The 22,908-nt window shown below is 38.0% G+C and overlaps 4 protein-coding genes across 10 annotated transcripts; 1 reads left to right on the forward strand and 3 right to left on the reverse strand.

Annotated features, from left to right (window-relative positions):
- The first annotated feature begins 2,034 nt into the window (after positions 1–2,034).
- LOC111495349 (thaumatin-like protein) lies at positions 2,035–3,141 on the forward strand. The gene is made up of 2 exons (XM_023145342.1): positions 2,035–2,245; positions 2,347–3,141. Exons 1-2 carry the CDS (start codon positions 2,179–2,181, stop codon positions 3,027–3,029), a joined length of 750 nt encoding a protein of 249 aa, XP_023001110.1. The 5' UTR covers positions 2,035–2,178; the 3' UTR covers positions 3,030–3,141.
- On the reverse strand, positions 3,014–8,850 carry LOC111495346. Of its 5 annotated transcripts, none has more exons than XM_023145338.1 (11): positions 8,663–8,849; positions 8,529–8,598; positions 8,100–8,167; positions 7,731–7,792; positions 6,906–6,987; positions 6,584–6,817; positions 5,529–5,657; positions 5,391–5,452; positions 5,177–5,292; positions 4,735–4,772; positions 3,014–4,363 (listed from the first exon to the last, which is right to left on the reverse strand). In XM_023145338.1, the coding sequence occupies exons 1-10, from the start codon at positions 8,711–8,713 to the stop codon at positions 4,741–4,743; spliced, it is 906 nt and encodes a 301-aa protein (XP_023001106.1). In that variant the 5' UTR covers positions 8,714–8,849; the 3' UTR covers positions 3,014–4,363; positions 4,735–4,740. The 5 variants fall into 5 exon arrangements, with proteins under 5 accessions (XP_023001106.1, XP_023001103.1, XP_023001105.1 ...); XM_023145335.1 differs by having other exon boundaries at positions 4,735–4,778; XM_023145337.1 differs by lacking the exon at positions 3,014–4,363 and having other exon boundaries at positions 4,475–4,772.
- A 491-nt stretch (positions 8,851–9,341) lies between these two features.
- LOC111495348 (peptidyl-prolyl cis-trans isomerase FKBP17-2, chloroplastic) lies at positions 9,342–10,488 on the reverse strand. Its single transcript, XM_023145339.1, has 3 exons — positions 10,042–10,488; positions 9,870–9,914; positions 9,342–9,798 (listed from the first exon to the last, which is right to left on the reverse strand). Exons 1-3 carry the CDS (start codon positions 10,395–10,397, stop codon positions 9,444–9,446), a joined length of 756 nt encoding a protein of 251 aa, XP_023001107.1. The 5' UTR covers positions 10,398–10,488; the 3' UTR covers positions 9,342–9,443.
- Positions 10,489–11,127: 639 nt separating this feature from the next.
- Positions 11,128–22,230, reverse strand: LOC111495342 (probable serine/threonine-protein kinase SIS8). Of its 3 annotated transcripts, none has more exons than XM_023145328.1 (13): positions 20,912–22,209; positions 17,703–18,140; positions 15,840–15,943; positions 14,305–15,458; positions 14,114–14,154; positions 13,896–13,964; positions 13,596–13,696; positions 13,222–13,300; positions 13,017–13,115; positions 12,873–12,941; positions 12,671–12,720; positions 12,411–12,587; positions 11,128–11,631 (listed from the first exon to the last, which is right to left on the reverse strand). In XM_023145328.1, the coding sequence occupies exons 1-13, from the start codon at positions 21,404–21,406 to the stop codon at positions 11,487–11,489; spliced, it is 3,021 nt and encodes a 1,006-aa protein (XP_023001096.1). In that variant the 5' UTR covers positions 21,407–22,209; the 3' UTR covers positions 11,128–11,486. The 3 variants fall into 3 exon arrangements, with proteins under 3 accessions (XP_023001096.1, XP_023001098.1, XP_023001097.1); XM_023145330.1 differs by having other exon boundaries at positions 17,703–18,159; positions 20,912–21,037; XM_023145329.1 differs by lacking the exon at positions 11,128–11,631 and adding an exon at positions 11,648–11,941 and having other exon boundaries at positions 20,912–22,230.
- Positions 22,231–22,908: the final 678 nt, after the last annotated feature.

The following is a 22,908-nucleotide window of genomic DNA, read 5'->3' on the forward strand; positions in this document are numbered from 1 at the left end:
TTTTTTTTTTTTTTTTTTTCCTGTGTGAGAGAAATTAAAACGTAGCATATTAATGAACGGATTCATTTTTATTATGTCAAAAATTAAATGACGGTAAATAAAAAAGGATGAAAGAAATAATAACTGTAACAGCTCAAGCCCACCGCTAGCCGATATTATTATATGATGTTTCGTTCCCTTCTCTCACTCATGTTTGATGTCATTTGTAACATCTCAAACTCATCGCTAGTAGATATTGTTTATTTGATTTTTGTTTTTCGAGTTTTTGTTCGAAGTATTTAAATAAGGAGAGGTTTTTACACTATTATAGAGATCTTACGATAACTAACTTATTTTTCGAAGAACCAATCGGGTTAGTTTAAATTTAGAGATTAAATATACATTAAATTTTGAATATTATAAAAATAGGACCATGTGAATGATTTTGTTTTATTATGGATTTTGACAGTAAAATATCTAATTCAAATCTATGTTTATTAATAAACATTAAATGACACTAAGAAGATCGGACTATAAAGGATGCTGCTTGTGGGCTTCCATACTTAAAAAACACACAAAATCATTTAAGAATGTTTTTTCCTTTTTCCTTTTCAAATTGATTATTGATTTTGTATTATTATTTTATTTTTTAAAAAAGTATTAGATCTGTCGTCCCGACCAATCAGTTTAATAAACGACAATAATGTAAATAGAGTCGCCATTTGACGACGTTAGCTTTGGTGTCGGCCCCAGCAAAGAGAATTTATCTTTAGGGTAAAAGTAAAAAAGTAAAAAAGTAAAAAAGTAAAAAAGAAAAGAAAAAGAAAAGGAGAAAAGAGAAGGGTATAAAGGGAAATTCGATGTAACTTTGTTAACGTGTGGTAATCAATAGAATGAAGAATGTCAGCCGTTGATGCGAAAAGATCGAAGTTTGTGCTCAGTTGCGCCAAACGTGTGCATGGTACTTGATTCACCAACTATCTGCCAAATCCACACGTGCCGACCTTACTGCTGTTATTAATATCATCAATCAGTCAATTATAAATTAATTCTCGCACTAAATGTATCATTAGATTAAATCATTGGGTTACCAGTTTTTTTTTTTAAAGGAATCGTTGTTTTTGGATTTTAGTGTGTTATGAAATAATAGTGTTTTTTTAATAAAAGATAACAATCTCATATGAGTTATGATCAAACGAAGTATTTTTTATAAGAGTTTAGAAATCTCCTTCTAGTAGACATATTTTAAATTGCAAAATTGATGGTTATATACAACACTCAAAGCAAATGATATCTACTAGTGATAGCCTTAGACGGTCACATAATAACTATTTTGGTAAAAAATTTGTGAAATAAGAATTTGCGCTAATATTTGAAACGGTAATTAGTATCTAATTCAAACTTTTTCAAATATCGTTTTTGGTATATCTATTATGTGCTTGAGCGTTTAAGAACATAAACATTAAATTTCTCGAGTTTTTTCGAAATATATCTTTGTTGAAGTCCATAATTGATTGAATCAATGTTCCTCTCATCCAAATTAACGCAACAAAAATTCAAATACTTTTCTATAGGATCTAATGAAGGCTAATTACATAAACTAATAGCAAAAGTTCTTGATAAATTATCCTCAAAATCAAATTTATAATCAGGAAAATAAAGAATGTAAAAAAAAAAAAAAAAAAAAAAATGACAGGCAAATTTTGGTTCTCGAGGAAGAATCTAAAATGGGTAGCAGTCATTAGTAGGTTCATTGAAGAAAGTGAAGTGGTTTACAGTTTTTTGAAGAATGGAGGAGAGAGGCAATATACCAGTAGGCCAGTTCATACTTTTATACAAAACAGATTCCCTTGACATGTGAAGGAGTTTCCTTTTTGTAAAATGAACACAGCCAAGCCCCTCCTGTGCTTCTGACATCTTTGGGAACTGAGCAACTTTGTCATCATTTACCCCCTCTCGCCCTATAATACATGAGTTTTTTATAATCTTATAAACAATGATTCGTTCTCCAATATAATTATACAAGTGTTCCATCCCGTTTCAGAAACTTTTTGAGAGCACCCGGTCTCTCTCCTCCTAATTTTACTCATTTCCCCTCTGATCTACATTGTCTATTTCTCTATATAAGCACTCATATCCATCAACTTTTTGAGGGAGCTTGAGCAGAAGAAAGACGTACTCTCTATAACACTATCAGTCATGATGGTTTATCTGAGATCTCTTGTGGTTCTCACTCTCTACACTCTCTTGACTTCCCACAATTCAGGTAACTGACTCACTAATGAAATCTTCGGGTTATGTTTTGTGTTCTTAGATTCTGAACAATGTGACTCAACTCCATGGTTTTTCTTCTTGCATTTGCTACAGTTTTCGTCTCTGCAACTACAATAACATTCTACAACAAATGCCCTCATCCAGTTTGGCCTGGCATTCAGCCCAGTGCTGGCAAGCCCTTGTTGGCTCGCGGAGGCTTCAAGCTACCACCCAACAAGGGCTACTCTCTACGCCTTCCAGCCCTGTGGTCTGGCCGTTTCTGGGGCCGCCATGGCTGTGCTTTTGACGCATCTGGTAGAGGCAAGTGCGCTACAGGGGATTGTGGTGGTGCCCTCTACTGCAATGGCATTGGAGGTGCCCCACCAGCCACTCTTGCTGAGATTACACTTGGAAATGACCAAGATTTCTATGATGTGAGCCTTGTTGATGGCTACAATCTGGCTATGTCCATTACCCCGTCTAAAGGCTCGGGGAAATGTAGCTATGCTGGGTGTGTGAGTGACCTTAACATGATGTGTCCTGTGGGTTTACAAGTTAGATCTCACGATGACCACAGAGTGGTGGCCTGCAAAAGTGCTTGCTCTGCATTCAATTCTCCAAGGTATTGCTGCACAGGCAGGTTTGGCAATCCGCAGTCCTGCAAGCCAACCGCATATTCCAAGATCTTCAAGACCGCTTGTCCCAAGGCTTACTCTTATGCTTATGATGATCCCACTAGCATTGCAACTTGCACTGGTGGCAACTATTTGGTTACTTTTTGCCCTCATCACAGTTAGATGCACTTTAAGCAAAAGAAAAAAAAAAAAAACTTTGGATTATGATATAATTCTGATAGGAGTTTGTTTATGGGGAATAGTGGCTTTGACTAATGAACTTATATTGATGCCATCTCTCTCTCTCTCTATTGTTACTAGGTATTAATAGGCTTTTGGCTGTTCGGGCCTTGTATTAATGGCTGGCTTTTGGTCCTTGTGGACTATGGCTGGCTTTTGGTTCTTGTGGACTATGACTTGTGAGTAAAAGGGAACTAAGAAGCTGATTAGCTTGCCAAGAATCGAAGTCTCTTGTCCCAATTGCTAATATGGAAACGACAGCATTACATGAGGTGAAAAGCTGTGCTGTGATAGTGTGAGTGGATTTCCAGTGTGTTCCGTTTGGCTATATCTTTATAAGGTAAAGCATGCCAGCTGGGTCAGCCATCCAATGGCAGTGCTTTTCACATGAAAATATATTTAAAAAGGGAGCCATTTTCCACTCTACTTGACACACTTGCTTTTCTTTTAAAAAAAGTTCACCTAAACACTACTTTTTCATTCAAGAACATGTATATTACGAAACAGTTGCAAATTTGAATTGAAACATTCGGTTAAGGCCTTTACCTTGGCTCAGTGGAGTCTGTATGTTTCAAATTACGGCCATCAACACTGAGGAGAGGAGGGCATTGAAAATTAGCAGGGAAGAACTCTCAAGGGCCCAGCGACCGGCTACCTGTTGGGGGGGGCCTACAAAAGAATCTTCAATTTAAACGTCAGTGTTTATCAATATAATGTACCAAATCAATTCAATTTCAGCGGCAGCCGAAAGAACAGGCTGATAAACAAGCAGCCCCCAATTAGCGGAAAATTTGTAGTTATCATCCCTTGGAATGTTTCAAAGATCAATCAACTTCAGCCAAAAACTTCCATCTTTTGCTGCTTGTTGTCATCATAGAACACAATGGCAATTCAATCCATTACTTTTCTCTATTAAATTCAAATCACTATCCATATACACGAGAAGATAAAGTCTGATAAGAAAACAGGGAAATTCTATCATGTGCAATCAAAAGACAGGCATTGATGATGAGATTGAACAAATAGAAAAGGTGATTAAAGACTGATGTGTGCACAGTAGACTCAGGGTAACACCAATGTAAACCCCATCATTTCAATTCTTATCTCGCTATTTATGTGAGCTCCTGTACCTGCAGCAAGCCTACATTTTAGTAAACTTATTGATGCACTTCTATAAAAATGATTGCTTTTTGACATGCCCCTTAAAGTATAGAAGACAGAGGATAATGGGTCACATGACCACTGACGAGTCAAGATGATGAGGATTGCAAGCATTCCTGCATAAAGTGGGAATATCAATATTCCTACACAAAACAGTAATAACAAAGAATCAACAGACATAACACGCAATTTTCCCTAAATCTGAAAAAATAATCATGTGAATGAAATATTAAAAGAGATCAAATATGACCTTTTGATTCAACTTGGTTTACTTTGATATGTACAAACTCAAAGATTTTGAGGTGGCATTTAGCAGTTCATATTTTTCATACAATATCCTTTCCGTCATACAACAATTAATCAAAACAAGTATCAATGTCGGTTGTGTAATCAATCGATACATCATAAGAGGAACAGTGGCAAGAGTAGTGTCGTAAGCTCTAATCAAACTAATGAAAACAAGAACTCAACAAGTCCAAATGCTAACCCTTCTTCAATCTGTCGCTGCTTTCGTCCTTGCTTGCTCTGTACCTTGCACAAATGGTAAGAAACTTCAGGCAATAGATAGAATTAGCTTGTGCCATTTCAAGAGTTATCATCCTGATGATTTTTTCATACTTAATAAAATCCCTAAATTGAAAATATATATTTTCAAAGAATAAGAAAATGAAGAAGAATAATTATGCACGGGAATTCGTTTATAGATCCTGCATAATTTCAAATGATGCTGGCTCAGTACTATCGGTCAAGGTATCAGACTTACAAAGGTAAAATATCAATAGTTTTTGTTACATGCTTTAAGTAACCATCAGTCATAAATGAGGAGTACAGATGTTGGCTTTATTTCAGATACATAATATAGGTGACGCATGTGTAAGCAAGCAAATGAGTTACAATTAAAGAAATGAAGTTACAATTCTCGTTCTCACCAGTTTTGCTCGACCCAGGGAATTTGCGGCTGTAAAAAGGAAATTCAAATAGAAAGTTTTTCTTGAACCACGAGGGCAGGTTTCCATATATTGCTGTAGGCAGTGGGATCAGGGGGCTGGAGTAGAATCAAACGGATCATTACTTTTACCATATGGTTGTTAAATTAGTGGGAGTGTTAATAAATGAAAGAACAAGAAAAAAAAAGAACCCCACCTAGTCTCTCTTTTATAACGTACGTATTCGGTCACATTCCCAAACTTCTTATCTGCTGATTTCTGTTAATACAAAACATGCTAGTAATTAAGTAAAAGAAAGATTTGCTCATTAATTGAAAGGGAGGGGAAAGCAAACCTCAAGTAGTGGGATCCCACTGACAAAAAGAAGCAGCAATGTTAAGAATATTGGCCCAAGTATCACAAGCCACTCAATACCTTCCAGAACGGGAGTGGAAGCAACGAAGATTCCCCACCAAAGAAAGATCTGTTATCACCGTTGTTAAAAGCGTTCATCTAAAAAGGATTTTAAGAAGAATACTTATCTGGCAGAAATATATGCAACCCCGTGGTAGAAAATAATTCGCAATACGATAAGTCAGTGCAGCTACACACCACCAAACTAATAATTTGAATCCTTACTCGGAGGGAAACACAAGTTCTTCATCACAAATGTCAAAATTTGAGTTTATCAAAGGTTCATATCTTGAGCATTCTTTCCTTTGAAAAGTAATATATCGTAAGCTAAGCACTGGCATATGAGGGTGTCCAAGAAAATGATATTTATATTTTCGAAGTATCTACGAATAACCTAGAGTGCAAGCAACTCTTCTTCCGAAGAAGAATGTCATTCCTTGGCTTGACTTGGCAGGCTAGTAAGTCAAGTGAGAGGATGTAACCGCCCAAACAACCGCTAGCAGGTATTGCTCTCTTTGGGTTTTCCCTTTCGAGCATCCCCTCAAGGTTTTAAAACGCGTATGCTAGGGAAAAGTTTCCGCACTTTTATAAGAAATGTTTCGTTCCCCTCTCCAATTGATGTGAGATCTCACAATCTACCCCCCTTGGGGGCCCAACGTCCTTGCTGTCACACCGCCCAGTATCTGGCTCTGATACTATTTGTATTAGCCAAAATCTACCGCTAGCAGATATTGTCTTTTTTGGACTTTCCTTTCGAGCTTCCTCAAGATTTTAAAATGCAATATTTGTCAGCAGTAGGTTTGGACGGTTAGAGAGGAATATTATAAACTAGAGTGAGCTTTTGTTAAAGCTAATGGAAAGGCCAAAGGATCTCAGTATAAAGCAAGAATATTAAGCATAAATAGCTAGCTACTTACAAAGTTTTCGAAAGTGCATAAAGAAAGAATACATGGAATGCCAGTTACAAAGTAAATGTACTTTTGGCAGTGGCCTAACCTCACCAAAGTAATTAGGATGACGAGAGACCTTCCAAAGTCCAACATCGCACCACTTCCCCCTATTTTCTGGAGAGTTTTTAAATGCCAATTTTTGTTGATCAGCTGTAGTTTCGATTACAACACCCACTAACCATATAATCCACCCAATTACATCCGCAGCTCGGAGAGATGGATTGTGATTGCTTGCATTGACCACCGTGATAGGTAAACTTACGGTCCAGATCCAGACAGCCTGAATTAATGAAATGGTGAGTTAGCGTAGCCAAAATGAGATTTTAATATGAGGATTTCACGAATGATAAAAGAATAATCAAATCCACCTGCAATATCCAGAAAACTGCTAATTTTCCCAAATTACTACGCATTTTATCAAAACGTCGATCCTCTCCCCATTGCAAAATCCTGAGATAAACATAAAGAGAGAGAGAGAGAGAAAAAAAAAAAACTACAATAAGCACCTGATATACAATGATTTCCATCGATATTGTCCTATCAGTCATCCATAGACTGAACAAAGATTTATGATTTCCAGCAGTATAATTGAACATTATAGCCTAAAAGCATATATTTCGAAAACTACCTTGGCCAATTTTCTAATTTCAAGAATTAAATCTCCCCTTCCTTCTCCAAATTATGCCCCATCTTGCACCGATAATAATAATACTTAGAACAACTGAGGAATTAGTGTGTGAGATCCCATATCGGTCGGGGAGGAAAATGAAGCATTCTTTATAAGCGCGTGGAAACCACTCCCTAGCAGACGCGTTTTAAAAACCTAGAGGGGAAGCTCGAAAGGGAAAGCCTAAAGAAGACGATATCTGCTAACAGTAGGCTTGAGCTCTTACATAGTGCTTCATTTCCATGTGTGCTTACATAAATTACTAGTTGGGTTGATAATACATAACTAGGTAACAAACATTTTTCTTCAGATTAAAGGCCACGACATTTACTGTAACATGCTAAAATCTAATATTCATGATGGAAAAATGCTTAGAAAAGCTTATTGCTACTGGGTTAAATTGTAAGAGTATGAATAACAAAACAAGTTCTATCTCTTATACTAATTCTAAGCATGCAATACAAGATAACCACCAAAATGAAATGTGAAAATTGAAGACTTATTCATGGCAAGCTGTTATACATACCTCATTAACAAGAAAAAACCAAGACGAAGGCCCCATGTCACTACAAGCACAGACAGAATTACCTGGAAAAATAGAACCATACTTTCAGAGTAAAATTTTCTATAGAACACCAACTTCTTTTCATAGTATAGGCAGTTCGGATACAGTGCAAGAACAGGACATGAACAACTTGAGCAACACAATGTCGACAATGAAGTACGCCAAAAAGGAACTCCTACAAGTTTCTTCAGTCATATGGTAAATCAAAACTATAGAGTTAAACCCAAGGCAGGTTTTCACAGAACTTTGAAACCATGATTGGCATTTGTTACATCAGGAAAATTGTTTAATAATCGTTCTCAGGCAGCTTACAGAATCAAACAGCATTACCTGTCTAAAATGCCAAGTGCCTTTAAGCACTAGAGTCAAAACAGCAAGTATCACAAAATTTGTGCTACCTGTAAATCAAGAACTTCATAATCAGATATCAAAACTAAACAGTGATACGAAGTATATAAAAAGGCACAGGCCTCTACGTTTCTCAGCACCTAACCGACCAAATTCTTTCTTACTATGCAATTCTGAATCAAATTCTTCAGTCTGTTTCCGTAAAAACTTCCAATTTCTTCTTTACAGGCTCATTTCACTCGCGACATTAAAAAAAAAAAAAAAAAAAAAAAAAAAAAAAAAAAAAAAAAAACAAACAATCAGGATTCCTTCTCTGGAATACTAATTCCAGCGATTCTCTTCCCCATTTATTTATCGGCAAAACGAGTTCAGATTCTTGAGAAATGGAGGAGAAGGAAAGTAAGTAAATACCAGCGAAATCAGTAACTTTGTCAAATCTGAGAAGAGCTGTGATTATAAAGAACGACAGTTGATACCCAATCTGTAAATCAGAAAATAGGTGTGAGAAAGAGTTGATACCCAATCAGAGAAGTCGTAAATCTTACAGTGACAGTGGCAGTGAGGGCCAAGAAATGGGAGTCGATCACAGTGCCCATGAAGCTGTCGACGACGAAGCGCTCTGGATTTCAGTTTCTCCCGTTCATTAAGATTCTTATCTGGTTAAATAACAAATTAGTCAATCAGAGAATCCAAGAGAGCTCCTCCGTTCCCGCCATTACAATCACTTTTCGAGAAAGGTGCTTCCATGGATAATAGTTTATTTTTAAATATTTAATTAAAATTTGTAACCAATTTTAATATATATTTTAGAATTATAAGATTAAATGAATAAACAAAAAAATAGTTTTAAAATAAAAAATAAATTCACTCTCATCCCTTACAACTTTTTATTAGCCTTTTAAAAACTATCAAATAAGAAGATCACTTATTAAATGCAATATAAAAACTCCACAAGCTTATGAGATAAAAGAAAATGAAAGTATGTTGACATTTACTAAATTTATAGTTTAAATTCCATTGGAAAGGAACAAGACTTCGAGAGCTCATGGGTAGTTAGACAGTATAACCGCTCAAGCTTACTGATATCAAATATTATCTGTTTTGGTTAGTGACATCAGTCTTACAATTTTAAAACACGTATGATAAGGAGAGATTTACATATTATCATACGAATGTTTCGTTCACTTCTTTAATCGACGTGAGATCTCACCCAAAGCAAACGACAAGACCCAGTTGTTCCTTTCTCTATATTTGGATGAATACAAACCAGAGAATTGATGTGAGTTACAAACTAAGTAGAGGTATGGGCATTGATGGAAGAAGAGTTCAAGCAGGAGCAATGGAAACCTTATCAATCTCAACAACATACTCTAAAGTTGCAAATGGAGGAATTTGAAGACCAGAACCCAAATCTCCACCTTTCTCTCCAAACCCCAAATTAGAAGGAATTATAACTCTCCTCTTACCACCTGCTTTCATGGATTTCACCACATATTCCAAACCTTCACACATTCCTCTGCTGTAAGGTCTTGAGCCCATCACCAAAGCCAGTGGCTTTCTACCACTTTCAAAGGTATCTACAAATACTTCATCACTGCCTTGTATCTTTCCCTTGAGCTTAATCACAACCAAGTCCCCGGACCTCGGTGTGGCGCCGCCGCCAACTCTCAGCTCGTAATACCTGTTTTTGCATCACCAAAATGTCTTAGAACAGTGAGAAAGAGGGCAAGTTATAAGATATTAGATATGCACCTTATGCCATTGGGTAGCACTACTTCCTCTTCCTTTTCAACGTTTCTGCACAATCCAATGCTTGGTTATTATGGAAGTTTACAAGAATTGGTTCATGTTGGTTCTACTGTTCTTAATTCAATTTGGGGCTAAGGAAATTAATGCGAAATTGGAAAATGAAGGGATTGAGGACCTTGTATTTGCTACTTCTTGAGAGACTTCGAGGCGGGTTTTGATCTGTTCGGAGATTACACCAAAGGCGAGAAAAGCAGCCCACGCAAGGCCTGCGCCGAGCCCGAATCGCCTTGTCAAGGTTGAAGCAATCCAATCCGTGGACTCGACATTGGTGGTGGGTCTCTGTTGCTCCACCTTTGTTGGGGCTGGTTTTAGTGGCTCCGATGAAGTAGTGCTCAGAGATGGAGATGGCGACGGAGTTTGCGGCGGTTGGGAAGGTGGGGTTGAAGGTGAAGGTGTTTGTGAGGAAGCTAAGTGATAAGTTCTGGCAAGTGGATGGGATAGAAATGTATTTGATCCGAAAAAAGAAGCCATGATCACAAGCAGATAGCAGCTGCATCAAGTTACAATAACAATATAATCGAAGAAGAAGCAGGAAGAATTGGATGATAGTCCCTGTCACTACCTTATCCCTTCTTCAGATATTTAGATGGTGGCTCTCTCCCCCATTTCTTTCGGATTTCTTTCGGATTTCCCATGTGAGATCCCACGTCCGTTGGAGTGAGGACGAAACATCTCTTATAAGAGTATAAAAACTTTTAAGCCTAGTTTTAAAAAAATTTGAGAAAACCTTAAAAGTGAAAGCCCAAAAAAGATAATGTCTATCAACCGTGAGCTTGGGCTGTTACAAATGATATCAGAGCCAGACAATAGGCGATGTGCCAATGAAGGGCCTAAGCCCCAAAGGGGTGAATACAAGGCGGTGTGTCAACAAGGACGCTGGACCCTAAAGGGATGGATTGGAGGGTCCCACATCAATAGGAGAAGGGAACGAGTGTCAATGAAGAGGCTAGGTCCAAAAGGGGGTGGATTGTGAGATCTGACATTGGTTGGAGAGGAGAACGAATCATTCTTTATCTCCCTAGCAGACGTGTTTTAACAACCTTGAGAGAACCCAAAAGCCCAAGAAGATAGTATCGGTTAACGGTGGACTTGAGTTGTTACAACTCCCTTGGAGCCCAACGTCCTCGCTGGCACACTACTTGATATCTATCAGTAATTTGGTAAAAATTTTGAAACATATAAATAAAAATTTACTGTTCACTTGAGTGGTTAACAAAATGCTGTTTCTCCATTCCCAGTGATCATCTTCTGTTCAAACAATCCAATCCACCTGCAACTGTAATAATGTACCCAACCCATAACTAAACACATCAATTACATTGTTTTCAACTAACCTTTTGATTCTTTTTTTTTTTTCTTTTTTTTTTTCCTTTTTTTACAACAAATACACATCCTGACAATGTCCCATCTCTGATAACATTGAGAAACCAGAAAATTGGAAAAGAATCACAGTCTCAAATTCATCACAGCTTTTGCTCTTCATTCTCAAGCAATCTCCCTTTCTCAGGCTTCCCTGCCCTTCTTTAATCTCAACCAGACAAGCTTCTCAACTTGGTTTGCCTAGCCTGACGGGTCTTCCGCAACTTGCAATAATCGAGCCTTATCACGACCACTTGGTCTCGGCACTTGAGAACTCGACATTGGCTTCTGCAGCGGCTTTAGCGCAGCCATAATCTCCGCAAATGAAGGTCTTAACCTTGGATCTCTACAAAGTGATCAGACGTCAGGTAATCATGTGTTTACTCTACTCTGTGAATGCATCTACCTCTCATTTTCAAACATAAAGTCACAATTTCACTAAAAGAACGCATAAAAAAGGTAGATTAACCATGAGATTTCTACGTTCTTTTTCTTTTTGTTCGATAAGATACCAAAGTACAAGCAATCACATATAAACTTTGTGTTCTTGGAGCTGTTAAGCTGTAACGAGGGTTGATCCAAAATGATGTCTAATACCTCAGCAAACCCTTCCAAATGTGCCTCATCAGATCCTGATCGCACTAGAATGCAATTAGCTAACAAGAACAAACGTGATTTCATGAGTAAAAGATTTCACTGAAGAGTCACAGATAGAGTTAATAGGATCTAGCTCAGCTATACCATTAGAAGCATGAGACTTCAAGCTGATAACATAATCAAATGTAACTAATTCAGAGCACGAGAGCTCCGGTACCTAAAAGATACCACCCCGACCGAGACAATCTTCTGCCACTCGAACTAACTAATTAACGGCTAAACCGTTTCCACGTTTCACTCTCTAACAACATACTTCAACTATTGGAGGCTTATCACTATCATCTAGGAGATGCTTTTAACATTCCAAACAGCTATATGTCGAGAGCTAACCAACTGAAGTATACAAAAAAGAAAGTGAATCAAAGTGGCATAAGTTTCATAATGGTCATATGCACCAGAGATTGAAATGGCTAAATACGAACTTATGAGACAAGACGAGTCACTTTGAAGCAACATTTTAATACTTACGTTTGCCAGCATTTCCTAATAATGTCGGCGATAGCAGGATCCATATTGTCTGGGATGTCAAGACGGCGATGCTGAAAGCCAACGGCGCCAACAACTTGCATTGGGTTCATTCCTCCCCACGGTTGTTGCATCGTAGACAGCTCCCAAAGTATGACTCCGTAACTATAAACATCGCACCTATGCAAAAGGTATTATAACCAAAATGATTAAGAAAAAGAAGAAAACATCCAAATAGGTTTCTTTTCATGTAAAAATCTTACTTTTCGTCTGAAGGTTCATTTCTCAGCACTTCTGGAGCCATCCACTCGGCCTGAAAGATGATAACATGAAAATTAGATATTGTTAAAAAGCATCTCTTTCACATGGTTGAAAACTTGTAATCGCGATTCCGTAGAGCTCTTTTCCTTCATAAGAAACTTCAATGAGTGTGTCGAAACAAACGAAAATTAATAAACTACTTACGGTTCCTGCTGTTGACCTTGAAGAAAGAAATGTGCTATGCTTCATTTTTGATAAACCAAAATCACACACCTAAACAAAAATATATTGTTAACAGTGGACTGATTATACCAGTTTAAAATTTGAGCAACGAAACAAGAGTTTCACCTTAACGACCCAATTTTTATCGACGAGTAGATTTGGGGACTTCAAATCACGGTGTACAACGACAGGCGTGCAATTGTGCAAATAATTCATTCCCCGAGCCTGAAAATTATGTCATTCATTTGAAGAAGAATGTCGATTAAACAAAGTCCGGGATTTATTTGGTGCCAAAATGAAACAGGAATTGACTATATAAACAAAACCATACTGCATCAAGGGCCATCCTCATTCGCTTTCGTTCGTCTAATTGATTGTTGGGACGGTGAAGTAACCTGTACAAGCTACCTCTGCAGCCAAAATACCATTGGATATGTGAGATTTTTGGTCTTTGCCTCGAAACATGAAGGGCATAGAACAATATCATAATAGACATTTATATGGATAAGTAAACAAATTATTTCTCATGCAGGCCTCTAACTTTTACAACTAAGACGAGTTTTGTTTTTTATATTTTAAAAGCTGATAGTTCGGTTATCTAAGCTTTAGAAAATAGTTCCACGTCGTCCTACTCCGTTTACGATGTTATTAGTTAGTTTAATAGAAATATGATGCGATAGTCACATACGTAGAGAGATGATGTACCTGGGAAGAAATTCGGTAACAATTGAAAGATGGGGAGCACGAGTCACAGCTCCCATGAAGAGAACAACGTTTGGATGCCGAAGTCTTTTCATAATTCGAACCTTTAAATGGAAATCACAGCATAAGATACTGAAAATCATAACAATCTTAGCTATCTATATAATAATAATCACAGAGGCAGGCTTGAGAACTTGATGAAAGGATAAACATGAGAGGTGTCCATGAAATTGAATTCTCTACTGAATCATTAGAGGACATCAGTTGCAAATGTCCTGAAGTAAAAGACTGACGATGTCGTACCTCACTTTTGAATTCTTCAAGAGTTTCGCCAGAAATATCCTGGTCTAGAAATCTCTTCACTGCTACCTCCTACAAAACCAGATGATGGCTATAAGGTCTACACCCTTGGGACATGATAATAATGAACGAAGAACGGAATACGTTAGCAGACTACTCCAAACAGATGAGACCAATAATGTTTAATGGTATATTTTCACAGTTTGTATAAAAGAACTCACAGTTCCATGCCAATCTCCACGGTAGACCTCCCCATATGATCCTGCAGCACAAAGAACACTCAAACAAGTTCAAATTTTACTTATTAACTGTAAAAAAACTGAATCAAAGTTTAAATGTTTTTTTAAATGAGAAACATGAAATTTTAATAAGTTCAATAGAACATCACAATGCATGGATTAGCAGTTAGTACCAAGTCCAATACGCTCGCCCAAGGAAATTTCTTCCCATGGGATTTCACATTCTGCAACATCATCAAGGGTAATATCGGATTTTGTGCTATCGTTTCCTACCGATCTATCTGATATCCGTTCACCCTCTGAATTTTCTCCACAAGCTTCATGCTCCCTATCTCCACTTCCACGTTGCTCATAAAGAGCAGCATCGGCCTCAACCTGCTCATATTGCTTGTTGACAGCCGCCGTTGTTGCAACCACTGCAGCAGCAGTGGCTGTGGCAGCAGCTGCTACAGGAATTTCGAGATTTGCATCGGTATTCTTTGCTGCAGCTACCACCATTGATGATGCAACAACAGCTGCAGCAGCTGCTGCTGCTGCAGCGACAGGCACATTTCTCCCATACTTCACTGGAGTTACCTCAAACGGTAAGGCTATAGGTTGTCCAGATGATTCTCTTGAATCAAGAGAGAGGTTTAGTTCCAGAGGTTTATGGTGCAGTTGTTGACCATGGGTAGGGCTTGCTTTAGAGTGCTGTCTGGGCTGAGGCAAGGGCGGCAAAAAGTTAGTTGGACGAGGATCTTTCTTATCTACACTTTCACAGAGACCAGGCACCTTCCTACTTTGATCCTTGTCTTCAGTTGGTGACTTAGACTCAACGATAACATCTATTTGGTCGGGGTATGCCTCGGTAAACAAGTTAGGGGGAGCAACTACACCACTTTCAAGCAACACGTCATGAAGCTTCTGAGCCAAACGTGGATTCTCTTTGGCAGCATCAATCATGTATTGTGAAACATCCTTTACTTTCATTCTGCGCACTGCAGGTGAACTAACACCCTCGGTCCATGAAGGTGATCGAATGTGCATGCCAGGATAATTTGGTTTGCTAGCAAAATCACGTGACGGCCCCTTGTTGACATTGGGAGGATCATATTCCTTTGTGGCACTGAGAGTCCCGGACTTTGGTTTCCTATCCGATATCCCAAAATATGGATTTTCCTCTAATGAACTGCCAACCCCACTGCTTGAAGATGCTGCCTGAGAGGAATCAACATCTCTAGAAAGTGGACTGGCTGAAAAAGGGGATCCATCATACTCTACATGCGATCCAGCAACATCAGCTGGAATAAGTGCACCAGGATCTGCCATTAAATCGACAATGTACTCCCTGGAAGTCAAAGGATCAGAACTTCAATACATGATTTCGACTTTCCAATCCCCAAATAAATACGACAAGTAGTTTAGTTCTTCCTCTGTTTTCAACATGATTCCCACTTCAATAGCTAGAAAAATCAAGCAATTAATTAATAATGATTTAAATTCACAATTATATACCTCTGCTAGATGTGTGTATTAGGTTATTATACCCACTCGTCAAATTACAAGGCTCGTGCAATAGTACAACCTCAAAAGAACGAGAGGCAGAAAGAAAACACGTTTCCAGACAATGATATGCACAAAAAGTTAAAAAGAAAAATTTTCGAAAAGAAAAACAGACACTCACAGACTCTTCTGCAAGATGAAAACGCAACATATAATAGCAGGCTACCTTCCATCATCAATCTTTACGAAGTTCATTGCCACATCATCAGAACCCGTGTACTGTGGTCCTTTTACCAACCGACAAGGAATGCCCACGCCATCTGCCAAAAGCTAGATAAACATATAAACACAATTCAGCAAAAGCAAGATCCAAGGGTAAGATAAATATCTTAAATAGCAAAAGTTCAATGCAATCTGCACATGAAAGGGAGAAAGTACAAGAAAAAGGAGCAAACCAATTCTATCAACCAGAAAAATTAATTTCTGTGCTACATTATTGAATGCATCCTTATCTATTGGTTGAAATTTCTAGATCAGTAGGCGTTACACTTCAATATGGTAAATCAGGTACTAGATAAGAAATAACTATATCACATGCTTAAAATACCATGTACAGGGGGAGGGACAACTAGTGACCATGAGCCAACCAGTGTTCTTGAGAGCTTTCTTGTATTCTTTGTGAGCTTTCTTTTAAAGATCAATAACCGACAAAGAATTAAGGTTTATTAGGCTATCTTCAAATTCTAAATCATCTAACAATTATCATGGTCAAGGACCTCAGAGCTCTATTGTAGGAAGAAAAGTGAAACTAAGAGAAAAGATACCAGATGAATCAATTGACCTTGCCCTAATATACTGTATAGGTTCCCAACTTCAAGGTTAAAACCATCTAGATCATGCAAAGGTTTCGCTTCAACCAAGATTTCCTCTTTCATCATTCCTTTAGAAAATTGAATCCCTATAACGAGATTACAATACAACCTTGGACATAAGGTGGCAAAGGGTAATCTACCCCCATCTGACTGTGTAAAAGCCCAAGCCCACCGTTAGCAGATATTGTCCTCTTTGGGATTTCCCTTTTCGAGCTTTCCCTCAAGGTTTTTAAAACGCGTCTACTAGGAAGAGGTTTCCACACCCTTATAAGGAATATTCGTTTCCCTCTCCAACTGATGTGAGATCTAACAATCCACCCCTTTTGGGGGCCAGCGTCCTTGCTGGCACACCATCCGATATCTGGTTCTTATACCATTTGTAATAGCCCAAGCCCACCGCTAGCAGATATTGTCCTCTTTGGGATTTCTCTTCCGGGCTTTCCCTCAAGGTTTTTAAATGCATCTACTAGGGAGAGGTTTTCACACCCTTTTAAAGAATATTTCATTCTCTTCTCCAACCGATGTAAGATCTAACATGACTGCCTAAAGTATGACTCAATTTCCCTCCCAAGCTTCACAGAAATCCCCATATCAAAGTTGAAACACAACTTGGTGATGGCTATCTAAGGACACCTAACAATACCACTGTCTAATTTTTCTAAGAGAACTCTATCCTAGTATATCTTTATCATATGCAACACCGACAATGGAGTGTCGGAGTAAGTATTTAACTGGGAGAATCTTTCACCATGGCATTGGCAAGGAGAGACATTTTTTTCCTCATGTTAGTCAAACCAACTATTCCTAAAGCTTTTGAAGAGAGATAAGGTTTCAGCTTATCAATGACGACCTCACTCTTCATAAAACCTTGTCATAGAAAATTTCCAACAAAATTTTGTATTCTTTTAGCAAAACCCACCAAAATCCTAAAAATGGAAATGTAATAAAGGGGCAAACTTGAGAGTATAAACTGGTAGATCACCTCCCTAGGAGAAAAACTTTCTTCCACCTTTATGCATACTTGGTACTTGTCATCCTGAACCTTAAAAACATTTGATAACTAGGACAGGTGTACTTATGACATCGTCCTATTAGAATTCTCAAGAATTGGGCATCAAAGGCTATTGTAAATCGTAAATGAAATAGCAACATAAAACTCATCGTTTGATGCATAAATGATAATAAAAAATAAAAATTAGGTTGCGGGGTGCAAGTACCTTGAATAACAATGCACGATGACGGGCCAACCCTACAGTAAGGGAGCCAAGAGGCAAAACCATACTGCCAAGGGTTGCTTTCAAGCTGTAACTAAGATTTCTCCATTTTATCAACATCTTTTCAGGATCCCCCACTGGTCCCCCCATATGATCTGAAACTAAAACAGCAAGCTTCCGCACCAAATAACTATTTAAAGAAATTGGAGATTCTGACCCCATCTTGATGGCCATCTCCAATGCTGTCTGTTCAAGTTTCAATAAGTTAGCATCAGCAGCTTTGTTGATCAGAACTGCTTCCCAAGTGACATTGCCAGACATTGGTGCTCCTTGCAAATCAACTAGGGAAGGCATTTTTTCTGAGGTGGACTCGGTGAAGACTCCATATAGGTCATAAAAGCCATCCAAGATCTTGTCATCATAGCTAAGAGAATTGTAATTCTGTGAAGCACGCATAAATCTACGATATGAGATGGGTTAGAAAGGAATAAATGTAAAACAAAGTAGAGATGCACAATAAAGGTATGTTACTAAGTACAACATCATACACCAACATTTGTAGTTTTTGTAGCCAAAAGGCGGTATGAAAAAATGACAAATTATTTTTTACCACAAAATAAATTCATGTTTGAAATAGACAAATAAGGTGAAAATGACGGACCATATTATATTAATGCATAGTTGGAGATTATACAACAATTAGATGAAACAATTGTAAAGAAAGTGAGGGGGCGAATATCTCTTCTCAAATTGTCTATCTTCCAACTCGATTCCTCTTTCTCTATAGGCAATGTTGAAATCCCCCAGCTTATAAGGTGATCGAGTTTCCCTTGTTTTTTTACCATCATATAGGAAATTCCTTATTTTTCCTCTACAATAAGAGCAACTTTCATTCGGATATGAAACATAGGCATACACAGTAGATAAAGCTCCCTTATAGAGTTATCTTGAATAGCCACTCACATTTTTCCTCCAATGAATGTGTCTTAGTAAGGAGAAACCATGAAAGTAATGAGCGTCTTGAACGTTTCCATCAAAACTAACCTGATACAATTGAATCCTTCTTTTGTATGTAACATAAGAAGGATTTTTTTTATTCTTTCAAGGTGACCTTAATGTCCTATTGGAGAATATTCCAGAATTTATAAGGAACTCTCCAGTAAAACCATCCAACCCAGGTGTTGTAACTGCCCAACCCCACCAATAGCAGATATGGTCTGTTTTGGCATGCTACGTATCATCGTCAACCTCACGATTTTAATATGCGTCTGCTAGGAAGAGGTTTCCACACCCTTCCGTTGCCCTCTCCAACCGATGTGAGATCTCACAATCCACCCCTCTTGGGAGATCAGTGTCCTCGCTGACACACCACCTGGTGACTGGCTCTAATACTATTTGTAACAGCCCAACCCCACCGCTAGCAAATATTGTTCGTTTTGGCCCGTTACACGTCACCGTCAGCATCACAATTTTAAAACGCATCTGTTAGGGAGAGGTTTCCACACCCTTATAAGGAATGTTTCGTTCCCCTTTCCAACCAATGCACCTCACAATCCACCCTCTTTGGGGACCCAGCGTCCTTGCTGGCACACCGCCCGGTAACTGGCTCTAATACCAAAACCCCACCGCTAGCAAATATTGTCCGTTTTGGCCTGTTACGTATCACCGTCAACCTCACGGTTTTAAAACGCGTCTGTTAGAGAGAGGTTTCCACACCCTTATAAGGAATGCTTTGTTCCCTTCTCCAACCGATGTGAGATCTCACAAGTGCTTTGAACTCCCCTTTCAATTTACTGATGCAGCCACCTTCACTGTCATAGAAGGGTCAGACATTGAATAGAGATTGGCTCCCACTCCATCACTTCCAAGTACATCTTCATCCCATCTTTTTATTATACAGTTTGACAAAGAAGACTTCACTACCTCCACAAATTCTGCCTCCAAGCCTTATGCTCCAACAAACTTACTCCATCAACAAACTCAATGATGAAGCTTTTCTTCTTTTTAGCAGTCAAAAAATTGTACAAATACTGAATTTCCACCCATTCTTTGAGCCAAGTTAATTTTTCAAAGTGAACTCCAACTACTCTCTTGTAAAAATCCTCTATTTTCTATCTTCTACTGACGAAGGCCCAATGTCCTTTGATGCATCAAATGTCTAGCAAAGCATTCAATCTTATCCCTGATTTCTTGGACACTACCAAAGATGGTTTTACACCACAGTTTGTAATCAAATTCACAACTCTGCCTATTGGTTGTTCTTCGATAGCTATACTTGCACACTTTTATACCTCAACAGTTCCTCCCAAACCAATAAAAGAAACATGGTCATCCTATGTAAAGATACATTAATACAAGCGGTATTCAATAAAAATTTATCAAAAACATGTCCGGGTGCAAGCGGTACTCATGAATAGTCCACTAAATTCATGTGGCAACTAAGTTTTTTCTTTCAGGTGAAAAACAGAACTCAAGAAATGAAAGTACAAGAAGAGAAGATAAGAAAGAATTCTCACAAAAACTAATCAAATTACAGGGAAAAACACCCCCAAGCAAAGACAAATATGAAGAAAAGAAAACAAGGAAATTACTTCAACATGATGAAGTTGTACATGAATATGATGAAATAAACAAGTACAATATCAAGGTTATTTTAAAGAAATATAAATTTAAACATAAATGAAAAAAGAAAAAGAAGGAATAAAACTCCATATATTGCAACCGACCCTTTTCCAGACGGGTCAAAGAAGAGACGGTATTAACACATACAACCACAGCATAACTTGAGTGATTATCTGCTTCTAATATCAACCACGATGTTCCCCTGATATGTAGAACATTCGTGAATCTTGGACGAATCAAACAAACAGACAAACGAATGGATAATATAATGTTAACCGAAGTTTTAACTTAACAGCTTGACGAATTGCAGACAACAATTTCATGGATGAAGATGAAGCATTCATCACACCCCATCCACTGGCACTAAGCAGCCCAATTTCTAAAGCTCTGAGCCACTGATTTTAAGTATCTCAATTAGCAACCACAAAAACTTATAATAAACATGGTTTTATGGCAGAAAGATAGTTATAAAATTTACGTCAATCAAACAAATTGGAGCAATGCATTAGCATTAAGATATGTATGTAGGCACGAGAACAGAATGTAAGAGTCAACCACATTAAATTAGCTCGTGAACAGAGCAGATTTACCCAATATCTGAAGGCAATAACTTCAGCTGGAGTGTTATCAGGATCACATGACCCCAAACTGATCTGCTTCACAGCCTCAATCTGAGCCGCCTCAGGATCCTCTCTAGCACTCATTTCCAAAGCAAGCTGTATCTGATACTCTTCCTCTATATCAGGATCCCTCGAGTTACTCGACCCTGAATCATGCCTAGATGTATCCAATGCAGCATCTCTGCTAGAAACTGAATCCGATGGCTCCATTATCTCCCCTGCAGTGGGATTCGAAGATGATGGAGGGCTGGGGCTACGCCTATTTGTAACAGAGTTCAACCAACCGGATAACCCCGATAAGGGTTTATGCTCAGAGCTAAAATGGGTCGGCCGGGAGCGAGATAGCAGCTTATCAGACGATGAAGCATCAATTAATTTACTGCCCCTCGATGAAGTAGACCCTTCTGCTGCGTCGTCTGACTGACCACTGGACATGATGTGGAACTTCTTGAGGAGGTTCTTCATATTACCTTCACCGAGTCAGAGAATCGAATGCTAAAGTAAAAATCCGGCCATAAGCCTCTCCATTGTCGTAGAATTAGCATCAAACTCCAATCCCTGGGTCACCACTAAAAGTCGTTGAAAGCTCAAATCATTAACGAAAAGCCCCAGAGTTAAGCCGTCATGTCAAACCCAGAAGCCATAACGATTTCAAGAGGTTCAAAGTCAAGCAGCGAGAATTACCGACTGACCCAGATGCTTGTATTGAACGATAACTCCCTAGTTTTGATTAACAAACAAGATACTCCAAACTTGAATTGAAAACAGAAACAGATACTAAATCTCAAAGAACATACACATAGAGATGATATCGATATCGCAATCGAAGTCTGAATAGTATTACCGCCTGATAACGGAATCGGAATGTGAGTACGGAATGGAAACCCCAGGAAATTAGATCTTAATTCACACTGAGAAGGGCGCAGAGGTCATTGAAAAGAGGGAAGAAAGGTTGAATAAAGGGGCAGGTGAAGGCAGGCTAGAGACACCGGAAGCAAGCAAGTGGGTTAGAGTAGGACCTTTAAAGAGTGACCCACTTGAGTTTGAGAGACGGGGAAGGATTTCGCGGTCCCAGAAAGCCAAAAAAAAAAAAAGGCTCTCCACTCCAACTGTTGAGAATAGGAAAATTTCTTGGCACTCAGAGCTGCGCAGCAAAATCCCCTCTCTACTACATCTCTCTATCTCTTCTTGGAATCCAAAATTCCAAGTGTGACTGTCTGAGTTGGAAAATTATGGTGGACTGCACATAAATGGAATATAAAAATGAACAACTTGGAGAACCAGTCTGCGGAATTCCACTTTTTACCATTTCAACCAAAAGGGATATCACAATTCCTTCCATTTTTCTTTCAACTCCTATCATCAACCCCCCAAATAACTGTTTTAACATCTTTATTTCAACTGAAATTATCAAAACTTTCTTCCATTTTCCTTATTCAAACTATGATTTGACCTTTATTCTCTTCCAAACCGATATTAAATACTTGGGTTTCAGTTCTTTGTGGATTTTTGATTGTTGGGTGTCATAAAAATCTGACATTTTTGGTAATGGAATGAAAAATTTATTATCTTTGATCATCAAAAGAAACCCTAATTAATTTATTGCACGTGTATGAGATTAGGTAGTGTAACTAACGAGATTAAAATAGAATATTTTGGTGCCAAATACAATTTACTGTCTCCTCTTTGTTCCAGAATTAAGAAACAGATGGCTACAAGAGTTTTAATTACATGTGGATTTTTTATTGTTGGTCTAAAAAAAATTGTTTTTTTTTTTTTTTATTATGATATGTATTTTGATCATCAAAATTGTCGTCCATTTAAAGAATATTTATGAAAAAGTTGTAATATTACTTTTTAATCTCAAAATTTTATAGTTAAAAGGGAGTAGAAATTCATTAAAATATATAACGAAAATTGAGATTTGAATACCATCACACTATTTCATATGACCACGACACTTTTTT

Source organism: Cucurbita maxima, unplaced genomic scaffold, assembly GCF_002738345.1.
Source record: "Cucurbita maxima cultivar Rimu unplaced genomic scaffold, Cmax_1.0 Cma_Scf00021, whole genome shotgun sequence".
NCBI classification, from domain to species: domain Eukaryota; kingdom Viridiplantae; phylum Streptophyta; class Magnoliopsida; order Cucurbitales; family Cucurbitaceae; genus Cucurbita; species Cucurbita maxima.